Source organism: Chelon labrosus, assembly GCF_963514085.1.
Source record: "Chelon labrosus genome assembly, chromosome: 16".
In the NCBI taxonomy this organism is placed as follows: Eukaryota; Metazoa; Chordata; class Actinopteri; order Mugiliformes; family Mugilidae; genus Chelon; species Chelon labrosus.
In genome coordinates, this window is record NC_140349.1 from 15,769,776 (window position 1) to 15,791,656 (window position 21,881).

General features: G+C 40.8%; 1 protein-coding gene across 1 annotated transcript in view; it reads left to right on the forward strand.

Annotated features, from left to right (window-relative positions):
* Nucleotides 1–3,323: 3,323 nt before the first annotated feature.
* Nucleotides 3,324–21,881, forward strand: part of ppp1r9a (protein phosphatase 1, regulatory subunit 9A) — a 38,924-nt gene continuing 20,366 nt past the window's right edge. The window contains exons 1-4 of the mRNA XM_084563466.1: nt 3,324–5,514; nt 16,163–16,295; nt 17,001–17,121; nt 21,406–21,510. Coding sequence (XP_084419592.1) covers nt 4,123–5,514; nt 16,163–16,295; nt 17,001–17,121; nt 21,406–21,510 — 1,751 coding nt within the window. The 5' untranslated portion in view covers nt 3,324–4,122. The remainder of the gene's footprint in view (nt 5,515–16,162; nt 16,296–17,000; nt 17,122–21,405; nt 21,511–21,881) is intronic.

Consider the following 21,881-nt stretch of genomic DNA (forward strand, 5'->3'; position numbering starts at 1 on the left):
TGCATAGCAATAAAGTCTCGGAAAGCACAGCAAGTGTGTCTTGGCAAGAGGCTGAGATAGTGGCGGAATATGTCTAAAAGATAAAGATTTAGACTCATTTCCGTCCAATAGTTTTTCAGCTGAGTCTGCAGTATATTTCAGTTTAGACTGTGACTGTTTTGAACAGTCAGGCAAAATGCAAGATACTTATAATAATAATCATAAAAGGGTTCTCAAACTTCCAAATCAAGGACAAAATACATTATATTTTGTTATTTTGGCATCGCAGATATACACTTCGGTGTTTCAGCACAGAGTCTTCCACAGAGCTTTGAACGTACTGTATGCAAATTCAATACAGTGACAGGCACAAGGGAAGAATTAATGAGGGTTGTGCACATTTATTTGGGATATTTTTCTTATCCCTTAAGTGGAGATGCATGGATCAATGACAGGTGTAGGTGTATAGTCACAATAATAGTTTGTATATTTCACAAGGCAAGATCTAACTTACACTGCATTTTAAGCTGATGTTATCATTACTTCTATTTGCCGTTACAGTGTTGAGTATGTATAACAGGAAGATTTCTGTCTGAGCCAGTTTTTTTAGAATATCACTTCCTCTAGTAGAAATCGTGACCTTCTTGATCCCATGAGAATATTGTGTAGAGGGTGAACTGTGGTTTGTTTCAGTATAGTTCATATTGTCTGTATGGTTTGCAGTTTCTACTCCATTATGTGTTGAGTAAGGGAAATACTCACTGTCCTCAGCAGTGTGGGCAGTTACTAAATGTATGTATGGGACTCATGTTAGTCTCTTTCTTTTGGCAGATACAAAAGACAAAACACTTATGCACACAGCCCCTGCTTTAGGTAATCTTTGACTGACACAGCTGCATAATGGTGCATATTTTTCTAGATTATATGATTACACAGACTGCTTATGAAAACAATGTACATCAAGAATATGCTGTATTCTTTTTATTTTGTAACGAATAATGATTCAAATGTATGCAAATTTGAGTGGTGCGCCTCTTCCAAATTCATACAGACAAACTAGTTTGTATTACAAAATACATTGCCTGGCCAAAAAAATGTCGCCACCTGGTTTTAACTGCGCAAATAGGTACTGCATGGGCAATTATCTTTCAGTTGATGCAATGAGATGGTTCAGGAACATAGGTTCAGGAACATTATGTGTCCAAAGAATGAGGTCAGCTGACTACCTGAATATACTGAATGACCAGGTTATTCCATCAATGGATGTTTTTCTTCTCTGATGTTCACGGGCATATTCCAAGATGACAATGCCAGGATTCATGGGGCTCAAATTGTGAAAGAGTGGTTCAGGGAGCATGAGACATCATTTTCACACATGGATTGGCCACCACAGAGTCCAGACCTTAACCCCACTGAGCCACAGCCACCCCAAATCTTGTGACATTGCAGAAGCTTATCGAAACAATGCCACAGCGAATGTGTGCTGTAATCAAAGCTAGAGGCGGTTCAACAAAATATTAGAGTGTGTGACCTTTTTTTTTTTTGGTGGCAACTTCTTTTTTTTTGGCTAGGCAGTGTATATGTGTATGCAACAGTGCCATCTATTATGACTCTTTAAACTCCATTACATAACTGCTGGTGAAAATAATCACACTTGAATGTTGACAAAGCTTCCTTTTTTCTAGCTCTTTATCACATGAATTCCCGTGCTTTAGGTGGTGTCTGTTGACTCTTATGTGACTAGCTAGAATATTTACACTGATCTTCTATTTTAGATGGAATAAAGAAATACATGCACAGGGATTGGTTTGGAAAAGAGGTTGAAAACCTAAAGAATCATTGCATTTATATGCATTTAGTTGTGCTGGTTGTGTGAGATTGTGTGATTTTGTTAGGCTTTTATAAGGCATTTGATAATAAATAATGTATTTCAATTTGCAGGCAAAAATGTTAAAGGGGAAACCATTCAACATTTTTTGCCTGCAGAATTCATTTCTAGACTGATCAGACAGATTGATAACATTTTGTAATGATTTACTGAGTTTGATTTACCATTGACATCAAACTTCATTTTTCTGACTGTACAGTTCCATCCTCAAAGCTCCTCAAGGCCTCTAGCTGGTCCTCGCACCACACTTTGGGAAACCCTCATTTGAACACACATGGCACAGCACAGACAGCTCCTTGACCCTCTCCACCCCACCCAAAGCCCATTGATGAACAATGAGCAGCCAGGGAAGTTACAGTAGCTGTGTGTTGGTATTTATGCCAGACTGCAGCTCGCTGAATCCCCCTCCTCTCCGCGCAGCAGATTATCGGACCGAACCATTGCATTGCAGTTCAGGTTTTAACACCTGTCACATGAGGCTTTACATTTACAAATCGCCCGATATCAATGCAGCTAAGTAAGTTTACTTTACAACCCTGCGGACGATTATCGGACACTGCCGTCCTGCAGACGCTGCCATAGTGCAGCTCTCGGTGAGATGTGCTGCCAAATTGCACCGACACCCCTATTGTGCAACTGGCAGCATCACCCACTGCCTGCAATGGCGTTGGAGCGGCTCTAGTATGTACAAGCGTTTCTGTAGTGGCGATTCCGTCCCAGACTATTCATCATCGAGGGAGAGAAATGTTATTTTCGAAAAGGTTTTGCAACCAGAGCCTGGACATTTGCTACAACTTTACCCTCCGGATTGCGTTTTTATTTATGTCAAGCGTCCAGCGAAGCCGGAGCCATGAATGTAAGTCTTTTGTTTTTGTAACAGTGAAGCAACATCGCTGTGGTTTGTGGTTAACAGTTAACTTCATCTTCTTTTTTTTTTTGCAGTCACTCAGAAAGATCAATCATTAGTGTACTGGCTCTTGTAGAAATGTACAAAAAAGAACAATGTAAATAAATAAATGTTAACGATGTGAGAAGAGGGGAAACCTGAGCTGTCATGCTCTGTGCGGTGTGGCTGATGTGCGCCTGTTTGTCTGATCCCACTGGCACAACGTTAAAGCCTCAGTTTCATCTTTCATCTTTCACCTCTAATATTATTTTCTTTCTTTGTAATATCCTCCCGTGACTTCAGAATAACACAAGGATCTCACATAGGTGTTAATACTGAGCAGCAAGAGTCCAGCATGGTCAATAATGAATATTGAACCAGCACATTTTAGTCACTGCTGCTGCTGCTGCATCTATACCATCCAGACTGAGGCTGGGGGTTATTGCACAACTTAGCTTAATGGATTCTCCGTGTTTCAGATGAATGTTTTTTTGTTTTTTTGTTTTTTTTATCCCAGCTTTATTGTGTCATATTTCATCCTCTCTTTGTGGTATGTATTTCCCAATAGGATTAAACATTAATGGCTGCAAGTATGGAATATTTAACTAGCCTGTGACCCTCTTCTAACCCAGTATTATTGCATTCGTGGGCAAAGGCCTTTCATTAAATGGACGGTATGAATTCACCTCTACGAAAAACATCTATGAAAAAGATGTGAGCGCATTCATCAATATTTTCCCTGTACAGTAAAGGTTGTAGCTATCATGTATGGCTATGTTTGAGACCTGGCATTTAGTAGGAACCACCTTAATGTCAGTGATGCTTTAGACAGAAAACAAAGGGGCAACCATATTTCCTACAGCATGGCACCACTTTAAACAAAAAGAGCAAATCCTTACATTGTTCACTACAGTAAGTATTGATCGAGAAGACGAACAGCCAAGCAATACTGTATATACATCATCACCAGAGTGCTTTTAGAGTCCAGTAGGCTTTCATAACTACAGAAGATCTCTTGTACTAAGAGCTTTTATACCGCACATCGGAATCTCTGATTCATTTTGCCACCTTTTTTTTTTAAAGCGGTGCAATCTCTGTAGCCATCATTTTGATTATAAAGTGCCACTTTCAGTTTCTGTGATGTTTTTTTTTTGTTGTTGTGTGCTTGTTTAATGTGACATCATGACGTGTCTATCTTTATAACATCTCCTTTCATCCCTGCAGGTGTGACTGGCCTGTAGGAACTATAACATCACCTGGTTTCAGATTAAGTGGTGCTGCAGTAGGTCAAACTAGACTCCTAACTCCTACACTTTAATGAGGCCACAGCGATGCAGACATCTCTTCTGAATCCAAAGACCAGATCATCATGCTGAAGACGGAGGCCTCGGGGGAGAGGACCAGCCTCCGGAGTGCCTCCCCCCACCGAAATGCCTACCGGGCTGAATTTCAGGCTCTCAAGAAAGCCTTTGACCAGCCTCGGATTGATGGAGACTCGAAGCCTAAAGATCTTGAGCGGGTGAAACAACCGAGGGGCCGCCAGTATGGCAGCCATGTCAGTCGCATTAAGGACATGTTCATGCAAATGGGCTCAGAGACTGTAGGAGCTAAGACGAAGGGTGGTGATGATTCCTCGCCTCAAAAGCTAGTAAAGCCCACCAACTTCATCAACAAGGCTGATGGATCTGTTATAAAGCTCCAGCATTCCTCATCAGCTGATAGGGTTGGAGGTGCCGGGGCAAAGTTTTCTGAGACCAGGAAACTATTTGAACAACAGTCACGTGACCAGTCCCAATCACCAGTCTTTCCCTACGGACGTGATAAACGGGGTTCCCATGAGCACCTTGATGACTGGCGAGGGGCGAGGTCCAACCGAGGAAGTACAGACTCCTTGGACTCACTGTGCTCCAGAACAGAGGCATCCTCACCGACTGTCAGTCAACTCAGTGCTGTTTTTGAAAATGCTGACCACCAGAGCCAGGGTGCTTCGTACAGAGGAGTCAGCCGCCGAGCCCTCTACTCACCTGACGGATTCCAACGAAGTGGAGGTGATCTCAGTGAGGACGATTCACGACAATCTCCAGTTCATGGAACCCACCAGAACCGGATAGGAGGCAAGTTTCTCACATCCTCATCTTCTGAGGACCTCCTGAGCCCCAGTCCTGGGCCAGAGACTTCAGAACAAAAAACAGAGGCTCCACAAGAGGAAGGAGTCCAGGACAAAGCTGGCCTGGCTACAAAAGGAGACAGACAGAATTTGTCTGGTGCTACCACCAATGGAAACCAGATTAATGGGTCTTGTGAAGAAGAAGAAAAATCTTCAGACATAAGGAAACATATTGAGGATCTAGACGTCTCCAAAACCTCAAAACCTATACATGGTGCTCTAATTACCAATAAGGCTTTTGAAGATGCCACTCCTGAACCGCTGCCGACCCCAACTACACCAACTGAGAAAAACCAAGAGAACAGGGACATTTCAAAGGAAGAAAAGCCATCTGAATCTCCCAAGGACCAGGAGGAAGAACCTGATGAGGAATACACTGGCAATGAGCGGGTGATTTTTAACGCAGATGGGGACGCCTGTTACCAGGGTTGGGGGGAAAGCTGCACGGATCCTGAGGATGACCTCTACGGTGATGATGAGGATATTGTCTATGACCCGGGCTCCGACTTGAATGAGATTCCTGGTCTGCCAGAAGAAAACAAAGAGGACATCCCTCCAAAGAGGAAGATTCGCTTCAGCACTGCTCCCATTACAGTAAGCTGGATGCTCAACAAAAGTGTTGTGGAAGCCTAAATTGTGTAAACACTCTGAACACAATCCAACATAAAAGCCCTTGTGCAGCTCTTATCAAAAGTAGGTTAAAACAACAAAGAACTAATATTGTATTCAGAGCTTCTCTTTATGGGAGGTTACTGTTGAACTACTCATAGTGGATATAATTATTTGAAAATACATTTTTAAGAGGTTGTACGATCCTGATACATTTATTTGACCTCAGTAATTTTAGCCCTTAGTTGTGCTTAATTTCCCTTCAGTGTATTTTTCTATATAGCCGACAAAATTCCAGATTGTTAGCTTTTGTAGGTGTTTCTGTGTAACGGTAAAGGCTGAAGCTGTTTTGTGATGCAGAGCTTGGGGGTCAAAGCATTGCCCTCTGGGAATTTGACATGTTTATGAGCAGAACATCTGTGCATGTGTTAGTCATGCTGGTTCTGCACCCACACAGTTTTCACACAAGATACTGTTTTTGTTTTTTCTCAAGGAGGCTCATCGTTTGGTTTTTAAGTCGTTTGTGCAACTGTTTAATGAGGATATATAGCACATAACAGTGGCAGACTATTCCCAAATCCGGAAGATATCTGTACATTCAGCATATAGTGGAGAGTGTGTGTTTACCGCATAACCTTGTTGTGTCACATAGCAAGGTTACTGTAGACTTACAGTGTTGCTAGAGATTATGTCCATTTTACCACTGGATTTTTTACAGGGATTGGAAAGGTGGTAAATACAGCATCTAAGGTGTTTACTCATGGAAAAGGGTAAATGTTTCTGCTGTTAATGACCAGTTCTGAGAGTTTCATTTTCCTGGAAACAATTCTGTTTTGGTTAATAGACTAATCTTTATCCTGGCATTTGTTTCATCTGCCGCAGAGTAATTTAATGCCGTTTTCAGCGCTGAGTTGGGCACAATGCAGGCAGTGTTGTTTGCGGATTCGCGAGATGGATTTGGAAGATTATAGGAAATATTTTTCATTCTTTATCCTCAAGTATTTAGAATCAGTCAGCTTAACATTTGTAATTGTAAACAACATGCTTTACGTTTCCTCTTTCTGTTACATGCAATATGTCAATGAAAGGCCATTTTATTTTAGAGACTTCCAGCCTGTTGACATACAAGCATCATGTTTATGATAGTGTATGGTGGTACATACAGTATATGATGAGTTGTTACTGAGAGATTAAGGTTCATGTATGGAAGATGGAACATTCCACAGGTTGTGACTCAATCCTATTAGCATTATGAACATGTTTTAATGAACCAGAACAATTAGCCCAGTTATTCTGAGGAGAAAATATGATGTTCGCTCACTAATTATCCTGTACTGTTTCTACAATGTGTGTCTCTTCGCTCTTTTCTAATTTCCTCCCTCTTTGGATCCACCACACGATCATGACAACACACAAACGCACATTTCCACAAAGGCATCTTCAACATGACATGCTAGCAGCATTTCATTCATATTCTTAGATTATAGTAATAATCATTTATATCGATTGTAAGTGTTAAATGTGACATGTAGATATCAGCATAATTTATTTTTGAAGTTGATGAATGGCTAATCTTGTCATTCAAGTTTAACTTAAACTACACACTGATAATGACCCCTACAAAGCTTGTTGTCCCATTTAAGTTGAACAGCAGAGTATATGCTCCATGTTGTTGTCTGTCGTTTCAAGGCTTCTGTTTTCTATGAAAAGGACTGACGCTCATTCATCATATAGAATATTCAATAGAGAATCAGCCCCCCACCCTTACAAAGGCGCACACGCACAATTAGACATGCACCCCTCCCACTTCTCTATCACACGCCCCCCTTCTCTCAGCACTCGAGGAACAAACAGGGTTCTGTCTTTTGTTCATCGACGTAGTGAAAGACACAAAGCTATTTTCTCAGCCCTCAGCCCTGCACGAGTCCAGCTTGACCCCGGTGGGAGGAGACTATAGAGAAGGTCTTGAAAGAAAAAACACAGCCGTCTTATAATCTAATACTTAGTTTTCTCCTCTTTCTGTAATATTTCCTGTCTGTCTTATCCCGTAAAGCGGATAAATCATTCCAGCATCCCAGCTTTGAAAACTTAATTAATTTAGAAATCTTCACAGTGGCTACAGGCAAAAGATGACCCACAACCAGCCACCAGCTTTTAGCAGCATTTTGTAAACATGTGCACTGACCTCTATTTAAGAAGGTCCAGATATTGAGCTTGTAAATCTAGCTTTTGGCAGCATGGCTGTATAGGAAGCAGAATCTGTTTTCTTGTTCACCACCTCAGCCTGGACTCAAATATCTCAACAATAATTGAATTGACAGCTGTGAAATAGATTAAAAATGAGGTGTTCACATGTGCTTTAGGATAAATTATATTAACTTTTTTGGTAACTCACTTTTCATCAAGAAGATTTTGATTTAACTGGGTTATCACCAAAAACATTTGTTTCTAAACTAATAACAATCCTATCAGCCTCTGATAAAAGAAGCTAGCTTTACTTTGTGTTTTGTGTAATTTATTTGTTTATATAGTCAGCATATGAGAATTGTGCTGTGTACATGTGCTGCCGATGATAACCTTTAGCTCCAAGTTTGCTGTGCCTACAGTAAGTACAGCCTGCTGCTTCCATGGCCGTAATCTCTAGCTGTAACATCCTCACTGACCCAGTGAGAAGTGACTGCTTGGAGCGACCGGATGCTAACGCACGATGCCTTCCAGAAGACACTGACCTACAGAGGAGAATTAGGTCTTGTGCTGATTTTATCCATGGCATTCGTGTCTCATGTTGGCTTGTCCTCTGTGTGCCATATATATTAATCTGTTAAAGTAGATTCAGTTTTCTATCTCACTTTAGATGCACTCTTGTCAAAATGCGTTTGTGAAGCAGAGAAGACATTGATAACACAATGTGTGCTCTGAATGAATCTCTCACATCTCAGCCGGTGTTCACTTTTCCCTGCTTGGTTCTCTCAGGTTTAAAATTTTGCCAAAATTCTTTTAACCGTCTCACTTGTTGCAGATTTTTTTTCCATGCAGTCTTTTATCTGTTTGTCAATCTGCACACCAGGAGTTTGACAGAAGAATTCTTCTACATCTGCATGCTGTCTGCTTTGTCAGTGTCCTCTTTTTGAATGGCATTTATGTCACATTTTAATAACTCTTTTTGTGGCTGCAGAGTATTTCAACTAAGTAGAATAAAGCAAATGTGGTGAGTGGACCACCAGTTAAAATAGCCAATGAAGTGACTGTGTAAAAACCCCCTTCACTCTGCACGCTGTCTTCTTTACTATATCAAACATGTCTTCTACTACAGTAGATGTTTTGACTGGAGTGTTTTCCTGCTGCATAGACGGGGTGGTTGTTCCTATTCATATTCTGTGGAGTGTAACCAAATCTGTCTGGAGATTTAGTTATTTTAGTTCTTTTTAAAAAGACATGATGTATGCCCAAGATACGGGCATACATCATGGAGACAGCTGATATGTTCATACTTGCAGATTAGACAACACAGCCTACACACATTTTCTATGTGTACCTTCACCATATGCATGTTTGCATCTCAGGCTGCAGTATATAAAACCAATTTACTCACTCATCTTGAACAGTGCTGGAGCGTGGAACGACATGCAGACAAAGTTGCTGATGCAGAAAAAACAGAGAAAATACCAACTTACATGCTCCTAGTGCCGCTCCTCAGACTTGTCAGGCATTAAGAGATGGTTATTTCTCTTGGGGATTTGGGAGCTCATTTATCTACAGTACATGACAGCGGTGGCTCCCAGCTTTTTGTCAGGATGTAATTTCTGTCTCCCTGTACATGACAGTTTATCCAACAATGCTGTTATGTACACGGATCAGCAGTAAACATGTACAAGTCCAATTGCATCCTTATCTGGGGCATCGCCTAATACAGTCGTGTAGGGCCAACTCAGATTAGATGGCTTACTGCCAGGAACTTACGGAAGCTTTCTGGCTCCAACAAATGGATATAATAACCTTATATTATATTAGATATATCTTACAGTATAATATTGATATTGATGATATTATGTGTAACAGCACTGCTCGACTCATGGATCTAATGCTGACATGGATTTTGGCAGTGTCCTTAAACTGTATTTAAGTCAGCCACAGCATTGCTACAGCTTAGTCTCTTTTGGTATAGATTTTATAGTTGTAGACATATAAGTTATGTCTTTTCCAATCAACGAATTAATCTTCCACAAAACCACAATGCAAAAAAAAATTGCTAAATGATATTCTGCTGTATCTGCACACATCTCAGTTCAACTATTTCCCCCTGTGAGCCGAGTGACGCTGGCTGTCAATTTCCTCATTATGCAGTCTGTGGTTAGTTACAATGGTAGAGGTCAAGGTTTTGTTGCAGGAGAGTTCCAACACTCTAGCCTTTTGGTTACACAGGCAAAATCATGGTATGATCTCTGCCAAGTTTACACTTTGGTAAAGCTTCTTTGGGGTGGCTAAATAAAAGATCTTAGCTGATAACTTGACAAAATGTCTGGTCGTGAACTGGTGTGGCCTTTGCTTCCTAAGGTCAGCATAAATAATGCTTGGTATTATTCTGCCCAAATGGTCACATGAAACGTGTTTCTGTGTCGCAGTCCTGCCATCAATGGAAAAACAAATCCTCATGACTCCAAGGATTTTTCCTTCCTCTCGTATCTGTGACAGGAACATGTATACTCGAATGTTGGGTGTGGGCTTGTGTGTGTATCTGTGCACACATGTAGCTTGGTCACTCCATTATTAACGCACTAGTGTTTTTGTTTTCTTGTTTCGGTGTCACTCGATCCTCCCTGGGGGATGCATTTTTAATGATCCAGGAAAGGTGAGACGTGCCTTGAGGTTTTTGAGGTTGGTCATTTGTCACACACCAGACTTTGTCATGAACCATCATCCGGTCCCCACCTATCCAGTCTAATCCCATGCTAATGATATTATCAAAGTGCCGTCAGTTTTTATTGCAGTATAAAACAGCACAGAACAGCGTGTCTCAGCAACACAATGTTCTCTGTGTTTGCTAAGCTTGTGCTTAGGAACGTTCACGCCAATGAACTGTCACCACGATCTTGTTTATAGTGAGTCAGAAGCATAACTAAAGTGAACTAATACAAACACTATCAAATGTTAGACTGGTTTTCATACTGTCTATGGTCATTTTAGGAATCTGTGCCGCATTCACAATAGCGCAGATGGGTTATTACAGAAGGGTTATTATGCTTTGCAGAAATATGGCCCCACACTCTGCCAAGTCACTATTGCAGCCTAATGAATTACATAGCATAGCAAGTGGGCATGTGCTGTAACAAGCAACATGTTGTGTTACTTCTGATCACTGCCTCCCACTCACCACTCACTGTATATGGTAATACACTCTCCCCCCTTTTAGGCTGGCCCCTCTCTGTGTCCTTTAGTTGGCTTGGTTGTTGATGGAAGCCATGGTACTCAGTGTTGTTGTGCCATAGACTAAAATATGTTGTTGAGCGGGGGGAAACAAGGCTCCTTCAGACACAGCAGATGACAAAGTCCAAACTGAGTTTGTTCATATTAAACGAAACCACAACTTTGAAATTAAATCGTAATCACATTTCCAAGAGAATATTTTTGCAGTGTTCTTCTTTCAAAGATGTCCTCTACCAACAGTATATCTGTCTGTTCTGTATGGAGAAGCTGTAAGTGAAGTTAAAAAAAGAAATGCTGACTTATACTGTTGTGGCATTCCCTCTTAGTGTCACTTCCTCAGCTGGGGGATGATGCATGTCAAGTAGACAGAAGGGTCGGCATTAGATTGACTGTAAATTCATGTGTACTGAATGTTTTGGTTAGTTTTCTCTCTTCTTCAACTCTTTATATTTGTCAATCCCTGTCTGTCTTTTGCAAGACATTCATTTATTTCCATCATCATCATCAGACACTTTCTCCAGCACCTGTCAGCTCTGCTGCCTGGTGTTATGTGTGTGTGTGTGTGTGGGCAACCACAGGTAGAAGTAATGAAATGCTAATGGCCTGAGGTGTCGCAGCCGACCAAGCTGTGTGTGTGTGCCAGGCTGTAGTTAATCCACTGCAGAGTTTTCTGGGTCTGTGCCACAGTAGTAGGAACATTTCTCCTGGGTTTTCCAGGCTCATTTTGCCCTGGGCAGCGTCCAGTGTCTGGAAGGCGCAGGGCGGGTCACAGCACTGGCACAAATACACCAAAGGCAGTTTAATACCATCAGAGGCTGTTTGCTGGGACTGGGCGCCATGCTGTGCCATCTTAGGCAGGGACTCAGACAACCCTGGAGCAAATTACCCCTGGTCCTAACCCACTCCTTTTTTTTCATTTTCTTTTTCTTTATTTCTCTCTTATTGCCTGTTTCACTCTTCAATAGCCTCAGTGTCTCTGCAGCTCTAACTCATGAATCATATGACTCATTCTGTCTCTCTCTCTATCTCAGTGGATATTATCTTCTTTTTAATTTATTTCTGCTCCATTTTCTCAACGTCTTAAACATTTCTGCATCTCCCGTTATATGTCCCCTCTTCTCTCCCACCTTCCCTTGTTTTACTGCACTACTTGTAACTTTTGTCCTGCATTCCCTTCCATTGTCCTTCAGTGTGTCTCAGTATTAGCCATTGGCTAATCTCTTGCCATCGGGGGAACCATTAGGATGGCCCAGCAGCTATCTACACTGACTAAGGTTGCTCAGGGGTGTCATTCAGCGGAGCAGCCAGTGACGTATATCTTGATTCAGCACATATAAATCTTTAATAATTTCTTGGGCACTTTAATCCAAAGGGTGCGAGCTACCTTGCAAAGCTGGTCTGACCATCAAGGGCAACACTTTGACGTGGGAACAAACTGTCAACCTTGTTATTAGTAGATGACCCAGCTTACCTCCTGAACAACAACACCTGTGTATGCATGCTTACATCTACAGACATGTACCTGCATTGGTCTCTCACCTGACTGTACAGTAAACACATACATATTCTGTACATTGTACGTGAATCCTATCCCTAAAATATCAGATTCGCATCTGCATTCTTTGCGTGCACACTCAAACACCCGTCTACTAAGTGAGAGGTCCCAGCTCTATTGTTGTCAGTGGTTTACAGTATCCAGGCATCTGCAGTATCACAGCAGCATCTACACAGGAGTCAAAACAAACTACTTCTCTTCTGCTACGATAAGATTCAGATAAGGTTCAGATAATCCCGTCCAAGTAGAACTGCTGTCTAGTCTATGCTTATCTGCCAATAGTTTGGTTGTTGAAGGTTTGTTAAATCTTTGTTAAATCACAAATATGTGAGTATCTGTGGGTTTGATGTCAGGAGCATTGATAAATGAATATTATATGGAAGGAGATGTGATATTGTTTCATACAGTTAAGACAGAGAAAAGAGGTAGACTTTGCAGTTTATATTTCAGATCCTAGAGAAGAGAAGATGTGTCTGATTGTCAGCTTTTTGTTTGTGTATGCATTGTGTGGTAAAACAAAAGTTTAAAGGTTAGATGATCATTCATACAGATATGAGAAACAGTTTAATAAAAGTCATTCACTATTATAACCATTCAAATATGATATTTTGTGGGGATACTCTTTCTTTTATCCAAAATAGTGCATTAAGTTTGAAAGAAAGTGCAGGCACTGTAGAAGGCTGTACTATATTTACATGTAAATGATTGTGTGTTTTGTTAAATCCTTTAAAAGGCCCTTTCAATTCAACTCCAGAGAGGCAGCACATGAGGAGGCAGTGCATTATACTCCAGTCTACTTCCATATTTAGTGACTGTCCTTGTATGAAGCCTCTTCAATAGGAACTGAATTACAATTGAGCATAATGACGTGCCTCAACTCGATCCAAATGCACTTTAAGTGGAAATTTGTGATGTTTGCCATCATGATGTGATGAGGATATGGATTTCAAATAGTTATTGGGAGATAATTGTGGAGCACCCTGAGTACTTTTTCCAGGGGTCTGCTTATTGTATTATGTGAGTCAGCATATTAATATGTGTCCAATTGTGTTCAGTGGAGTTTTTATTTTGTCTCTTGAGTCCCAGCATAGAGGAAATGTTGCTGCTGTGTCATGATGCAAACATCCTGTGAAAAGAAAATTAATTTTGTGGCTGTTTAAATGTCTAAACCATTTGAGTTCTACAGTATTACAGTATACACTTGTTCCCAGTAGCAGCTCCAACAGTCTGCCCCAAAGCTGTCCTGACTAGTGGTTGCCAGATGCTCATCTGATCTTATGCTGTGGTCATTTTTCAACTCCATATAGTAATAAAAGCGACAGGCAGCAATATCCTTCTATGCTACCAAGGTCAAACACAATCTCACACAACGGTGTACCAAATCATGTTCTTCTCTGTTATTTGCCTTTCCCCCTGTTCTTTCACATCTTTATTTGCCAGTACAAAATCCAATTACTGTTACAAGAACAAGAACTTTTTTGATATATATATATATATCAGAGAAGAAGAGGAATGTTAACATTTTGCTCAACACAGTAATTGTGACTGAACAAGGAAGAGAAATCAGTTATTAGTCTGCACTTGCTGACCCTTACATTTGAGCACACTCTTCTACCTCCCCCTATTAGACTATTATTTGATGTGTTTCTTTAATGTTTACACCAACTGGTTTCTTGTTTCTTACTGTGAAACTGCTTGATTATTAGTCTGGATGGAGCACCGGTAGTTTTTTTTTTTTTAAGCCAGATAGCCATCGGATGTCTTTGTCTTGTGGGTAAATGCTTTCCATTTGATGATTCAGTCTGTCTCTCTGTTTATCTCTCACTCTCTTTCCTCCTGTCCGTTCTTATTTCCCTTGTGCATGCTGGTTCATTTTTCCTGCCACTCTCTCTGTCAGTCACCATTCCTCTCTTGTCCATCTTTTGCCTTTTGACTTTGTCTGTTCGGTTCAAGTTCCTTCTCCTGCCATTTCCTTATCTTTTTCCATCACTACATACTGCCTACCTTTCTTCACCGATTCACTCTCATCTGTCCTCATATCCTCCATGACCTCCTCTCTCTCTCTCTCTCTCTCTCTCTCTCTCTCTCTCTCTCTCTCTCTCTCTCTCTCTCTCTCTCTCAGTCACTGACCACATGCTAATGTGTTTGTAGATAGCACACATTGACTGAGAGAAGCCATTAGAGAATGTACTGACTGGCAATGGTTGCGTCTCATCCAGGACATCCAGGACAGTGCAAGTGCTGGTGTTAGCATTTGTCAGCAGTGCGCGTGTTTCTGCTGTCGAGTGTTAAGTGTGTATGTGCCTATGTGCTTTTACATTCCTGTAATTCTGCGCACAACATTACGCACACGTATGTCAGTGTGTGTGAGACTCTGTGCGCATGCAACCGTTAATAATGCAGAGCTGTTGATCACACTGAATGATTGATGACAGGGAGGTCATGGGTAGAGCTCACGCAGGATCACACGGGGGAAAGAATAAAAACCATCCCTCGCAGCGTCACGCTATATCAGTATGCCCAGCCCATGCTGTGCGTACAGCCAGCACACTGTCTCTGAAACAGAGGGCTATTTATTTATTAACTGTAAATTATGTGGTATTAGTTAAATGTGTAGCTAAAGGCACAAGTATCTTGACTTTTACGGTTTGATAACAGAAGCCTGCTTTGCTTATTGCGCTCTCGTTCCATCTCTGCGCACATACGCACATGTTCACAAATCTGGCCTCAGGCTTTAATCAATACATGTGATACAACATGACGCCTTATTGATCTGTGAGTGTGCAGTCACTGATGAGTAGCGTGCAATGTTGCAAAAAGCTCAGATAATTGACGTCATTAAGCTCGATGTGTAATTGGCCCTTTCTAAATACCATGCTTGAAAGAGACAACAGCATGTGGAAAATGTCACTAGTTTGTCAGACTTTAATACTGACTGCACCCACTACTGGTGGGTCTGAAGGAGAGACACACAGAAAGCTAGGATGATGCTTACGCTGCCATGCAGTCATGCCTATGGACGTATGCGTATCTATGCATACCCGTGCACCCCTTTCTCCGGCGTTTTGCAGAGCATCACACTAAAGACGAGACAAGAGCACACACGTTCAAGTCAGATTGTGCACAGCTCTCTCCGCTCATCCCCTTGCAGAGAGCAGTGGGAGTGCTTGGTTGGGATGAGATGTGAAGTGACAGCTGACTCTTGCAGGGGAGGAGAGGTTCCTACGAGGACCACACATCCCAGAGGAGGAGAGGAGCAAACCCATCCTCCATAACAACATTATGTTCCTTTTCATTACTGTTTGCTGTTGGTTAATAGTTTGTGGTTGAAGTTGTGGCTTTGTTTACCACACATGGTAGTTAATGCTTAAAAGAAGGGTTGTGTTTCCCACGGTTGAGAAGTCTTATTTACTCCCATTCATTTTCAGTATCATGTAGGATAGCAGAATTATTCATATACCTTCAAAGCAACCACTGTTACTGTCACAAGAAAAACAGTTCCAAGTCAAAAATCAAAACTGTTCCTAAGTCATTCTCTATTGCCAAATATAAAGATCAAAAATAAAATCCCCTAATCCATTCTAATCATTGATTTCTAAAGAGAACCGCTGTATTTAATTGTGTCTCAACTTACCTATGCTTTTTTTCCCCCAGGTGTTCAACACCTATTCCAACGAAGACTATGACCGACGTAATGAGGAGGTGGATCCCGTGGCCTCCTCCGCTGAGTATGAGTTAGAGAAGAGGGTGGAGAAACTGGAACTCTTCCCGGTGGAGCTGGAGAAAGGTGAGAAAGAAAATCTACTGTAAAAAAAAAAACGTTTTAATGCGGAGGTGGATCCTGTCAGTTTCCCATCGTACCCAGTAGACAGAATCACCCTCATGTGGGATGTCAAGCGTTAAATTAAAGTTTTCTCTCCACATTATGACTTAAAATTTGCCCAGCTATTAACATGTCTCTCATATTTTGAGAGTCCTAAAAAACAGCACTACAGATGTCCTTAAATCACACTAAGTGCACAGAGTGTCCTTATTTCCCTGCAGAAAGAGCAAAGAGGTGATAATGCATCTTTTCCACTTGTCTTGTCCTGTTGAGTTTTTGCTGTGCTGAAATTCAGTACTGCCAAGAACTTAAAATAGATTCACTTTACACTGTAGGTTTCCACCATTCCCTCTTTTTTATGCAACTCTCACAACTTGTGAATAATTAATGCAGGATAAGGATGGATGAAGGGAATTTCCTATCCAGCGTGTTTACTATGAAAGTCAGCTCATGTCTTAAGGTTGATGTCTCTTCCTCCACTCAATTAGTAAATCATTTAATTTTCATTTGACTTTATTTATTCATCTGCATATCATTACTGGAGGCCATTTTGATTTTGACATATTAAATCCAAACTGTTTTAAAAGTTTGAAAATTAAGATGCTTAACCTGATCAGACACGTACAGACTGACATTTGTACTTTAACTGTGTGTTCTTAATGTTCCCAGATGAAGATGGACTGGGGATCAGTATCATCGGGATGGGTGTTGGAGCGGACGCAGGCCTGGAGAAACTGGGCATCTTTGTCAAGACCGTTATTGAAGGTGGAGCTGCAGAGAGAGACAGCAGGTGAGAACTTCCTCGTTGGATATCCCACAAATTTCTTGCCCTAAAGTGGGTCTGGAGAACAGAGGCATGAAAGAGCAGTGTGTGCAGGCCTGAAGTCGCACTTATTATAGGGAAATGCGTACAATAGTTAATCTGTTATTTTGAATCTGTCACCCCTCCACCCCTCTCTATCTTACTGGCTCTCTCACACACAGTTACACTCTGTCCCTGTCAGATTTAGCAGCAGGGGTCTGGATTAGATCCACTGGTAGAGGCGCAGTCTGGGACATGGAGTCTTAAACATGACTGTGTGTGTTTATGTGCGCTGATTATATAAGTGTACGTTACATCTCTTGGATTCAGTGTCAGTTTGCGGGAGTTTGTCTGCAGAAAATGATTGCTTCCTATGGTCACTGTGTTTCTTTCTCTGTCCCTAGATGTTGTATATGAATGTGTGATAAGTAAAGTATGAACAGTTCAGAGTAAGCACTCAGTCAGGGGTAGAGGAGACGGCAGGCTCTCAGCAGACAGGCTGCATCTAAACTACCAGCTTCCCGATTAATGCATCCCCTATAAATACATTAAAAAACTGATAGGCAGCTCCACTGCAGTGTGAGAGCAGTAAGTACCTTAAGCTCTTCATACAAACTGGGAGCTCTATTGCACTGGGGATGTTTGCAGTAGGTGTGTTGTCTTCGGAGATCAAATGATTTTCTGTGTAGCAGTCACAGTTTCATTTTTGAGAACATGACAGCGAGATTAGTTAGCCAGCAGAGAGACCGAGGAGAGCAGCAGCACAAATGAAGCAGCTTGTTCAAAAGTGAGAAAAGTTGATTTGTACTGAGATGACAGTTTCACTGACTCCGAAAAGTCTCATTTCCCTCAGTGAGTGGAGAAGTAAGTATGAAAAATAGAAAGGATCAGACAAAGGCTGTCCTGAAGCTCAAGTTCAGTGGATCTGTGCGCTTGTAGATTTGAGTCATTTCCTCATTTATTTAAATGAAAAATGTTTTAAACATGGCTGCGTCTCAATTCTCCACACTCCGTCTAACAAATGCTTAATTGTAATGTCAGGACTACTGCTTGATAAACCATGCGTTCTTGCATTTTATCCATGTTCATATCATCTCCAGACCCTGTTGGCTGATAAAATGTTGTACACTCACAATTCTAGTCACGGCATCCAGAAGATGTAGTTTACTCTCAGTTCCGTGCTAATTGTCAACGGTGTAGCCCTCTAAAACACTAACACTGTAAATAATCTGAATGTTACTATACTGCAGAATTTAGTACATTTCTTAGCATTTAATATTCTTTTGTTTGTCTTGTATACTTTATAAATTGCACATACAGTATACACTTTAGCTAAAGACCAAACTATATTAAGGAAACATTAAAAAACAACATTATGTTCATAAACTATAGTTTCATACAGTCGCCACATTCCTTTATTACCTGTGCTCTATTGAAAGCTTCAGATCAGATCAGACAATATTCAGATCAGGATATTGTTTTTGATTTTTCTTTTTTCTTTCCAACCCCTCTCAACATTTATAGAAGCAGTTTGTAGCTTAGTCATAAGCAAAATATTCTGCCTCTCTCCCAGCTTTGCAAATAAAATCTCATTCAAATAAAAAAAAACTCACCGTACATTAACATAGCACTCCCCTTTCTTTGCTTAAAAAAATGTAAAAATATACTGTGTGTTTATGTATTTATATTATTTACCATCTTCCTTTTGAGCTCTTTGGTTTGTTGTAGTATACATTATAAATGCACCTAAAACCGGACAAATTTCATAGCAGCTAGAATCTAGAAAGAAAAATGGCCAAGATGTGATATTCTTTTAAAATTGCACCGTAGATGGTGAGGTTAAAATAAAAAGTAGGTTCAAATGACGTGGACAGTTGTTAGACTGCATGTTGCAAGCAGCTGGACTCCACTTAGGGAGCATATTTGCTGTCTTCAGCTAACTCACCTGGTGACACTACCAGTTTATAAAAATCCGTCAAGTGAAATTATTGTTGACAAGTCATTAACAACTTTCCATAGTGTGTGGAAGTCTACAGGCAGTGTGTGATAATTGCACGCAGTAAAATCTTTCCAGCAGTGGCACTGTCATCTTCACAGTTTAGACTATGATAGTTCAGTTTGGCTTGATGCAGTGCTCTAATATTATACTGAATCATCATAGATATGGATACAGAGCGGTCCTTTATTGTGAATCTGCAGTTTTGCCTGTGTCCTCGTGATCACAATATGAGAGCAATAAACTAAAGACTGGAGATGTTAGTGTCTTGATGACAATAAATACTTCATAACTTTTGCACACATATAATTACTCACACACACAAACACACCCACACAGGAGTCTCTATCCAGAATGTGATTTCCGTCTGTCATTACCTCTCCTGCTGTAGGCCTTCTATCAGAGTCAGACTTAATGGTCGGATGCGCATAAACACATCCACTCACAGATTGATAGACTTAACTGTGGCGCGCTGATTCATCTGGGGTCAGATGGCTACAAGATGAAGGTGTGTTTGTTATTTGCATAAATCTAGCTGTATAGCAGCCAGCCTTGGCCACTCAAAGCCACATTAAGATGTTAGAATCTGTGCAGGTCAGAAAAGTGTCAGCTCACTGTCTGTCTGCCTGTCAGGCCGATGCTTCCCTATACATCCACATGACAGATCTGGTTGATGTGTTGGAAGTCACAGTCATTTTAAATCCTGCTCGGCAGCTGGCGTATGTTGTGACGGGCTGGGATTGGAGCTGAAGGGACACTGGTTCTTGCGGTGCTGGATGCAGCCATCAAATGACATTACTTCAGCTTAATGTTGTTTTGGCAGGGAATTCGTTCAAAAAAAAATAAAATAAATACTTTTGTATTGGGAAGATGAAAGTTTTACTGCTAAGATTACAAAATAAATTACTCCAAGAATTTCTTAATGCATCGACAAATGTAATTTTTAAATTTTAAATACATTTTACATGTTTATTTTGATTCTCTGTTAATTTAACTTCACCAAGTTATGAAAAGTTGACCCCATGACTTTATAACAACAGCTCCTTATTTAAGTAGAAGTGAAATACAAAACATAGATGAGAAATTGAAAGACATATAATTAATATAATTTTAAAAATGGCATACATTTTGGTGCATGTAATGTTATGCAATATTTATTTATTTATTTATTTATTTGACTGCTTTCCTGCGGTCCTCCATAATTTCAGAAACCCGAGGAGATATTTCAGCCTCTTCTGCTTTCTTTTAGCCACTCTTAAATAAATCCTTCTGTTGGGATTCCCTCGGGTATAAAGACGTGTAATTCTAGATCACTCAAGTACGCTTTTAAAAATACATGGCCCTTAAACTGTTTAAATTGGGCTTATGGGTCCTTCATCTGTAGTTCCCTTGTGCAAATGAAGAAAAATGTAGTCTCCATTGGCCAATTTAATGTAATAGAAATGTGGTAAATGGACGGGACTAGGTGTTATTAAATTGTCTGTGTTCCTTGCCATTGAACAGATTTTTGGACTTCCTACATTTTCTCATGTATGCTGTTATTCCTTGAACCAAACAGAAGCAGAATCTTTACAGAATAGACCAGAGTGTTTTGTTGCAGAGGGCAAATAACGTGTTTTGCAGGAGAAGCAGTGAAGTATAAGAACAATATGGTGTTTAGTTGAAAACTAATGAGTTTTTGTTTTATTCAGATGTCAAACAACTGACTGACTCACAAACCAGATTTAAAATCTTTCTCAGTCTGTTCTTTATGCAGATTTTCAAGTGGGTTTAAATTGGATGTCTCCTGGAAGTGAATTTTTCATAATTCCTGTGAAACGAGTACTGAATCATCAGGAGATTCATTTCAGGTCAAGAACTTAGGGGACCTCTCATTGTGTCCAGGGCAGAGCAGAAAGGCCGGATGTGTTGTTGCCCAGGGCAAAAGGCTAGCTGCCCTCCATGTCCTCGTTAGCAAACGTTAGTTTGTTTTGAGCCTCATCTCTTCTGTCTCTTGGTTTCGCTGTAGTCTGGAACCATCACATTGGAAATTTGTAACCGCAAGAAAGTCTGGCACTGTTTGTAATTTGGAAAATAGCACGAACATACATTGCATTTCACTTTGTTTGTCCCATTTGCATCTCTTTTAGTAGATCTTAGGCATCAAAGTCATTTTTATGAAGGACACAGATTTCAGCTCACATGTACACACAGGTTTACTAAACTCAGTAAATTAAATATATTTATTCAATGTGCCTCACTGGTGTTAAATGATGCTTTTGCTTTGTGTGCAACAGGATCAAGGTGAATGATCAGATCGTGGAGGTGGATGGGACCAGTCTGGTGGGTGTCACCCAGAGCTTTGCTGCCTCTGTCCTCAGGAACACATCAGGAGTGGTCAGGTGAGACGATCACACAATCAAAAACTAATTAATAGTCTGACGTGTGGTCTTATAATACTGTGGAGTATTTGGAGTCTCTAAATTGTCCTTCAAATTCAGTCATGATTAGGGACATCTGAGCAGAATACCAATAGTGTGAATGTCCCACTGATGGCGCAAAAGTTGATAAGCAGCCACTTAAGCAGCCATGCTCTGTGAGAAATGCAGTGTGTGACAAAAGTCTTGTGTGTTTGACAGTCGAGCAGTTTGGCAGAGGTCTGCTCAGAGCAGTGGGAAGCAGACAGTACACACAAGTACTCTCTCACACACACACAGAGCATGGCAGGAAGGCTTTGATTTGGAAAGCCTGAGCTGTCCTTGGCAACTGTGTA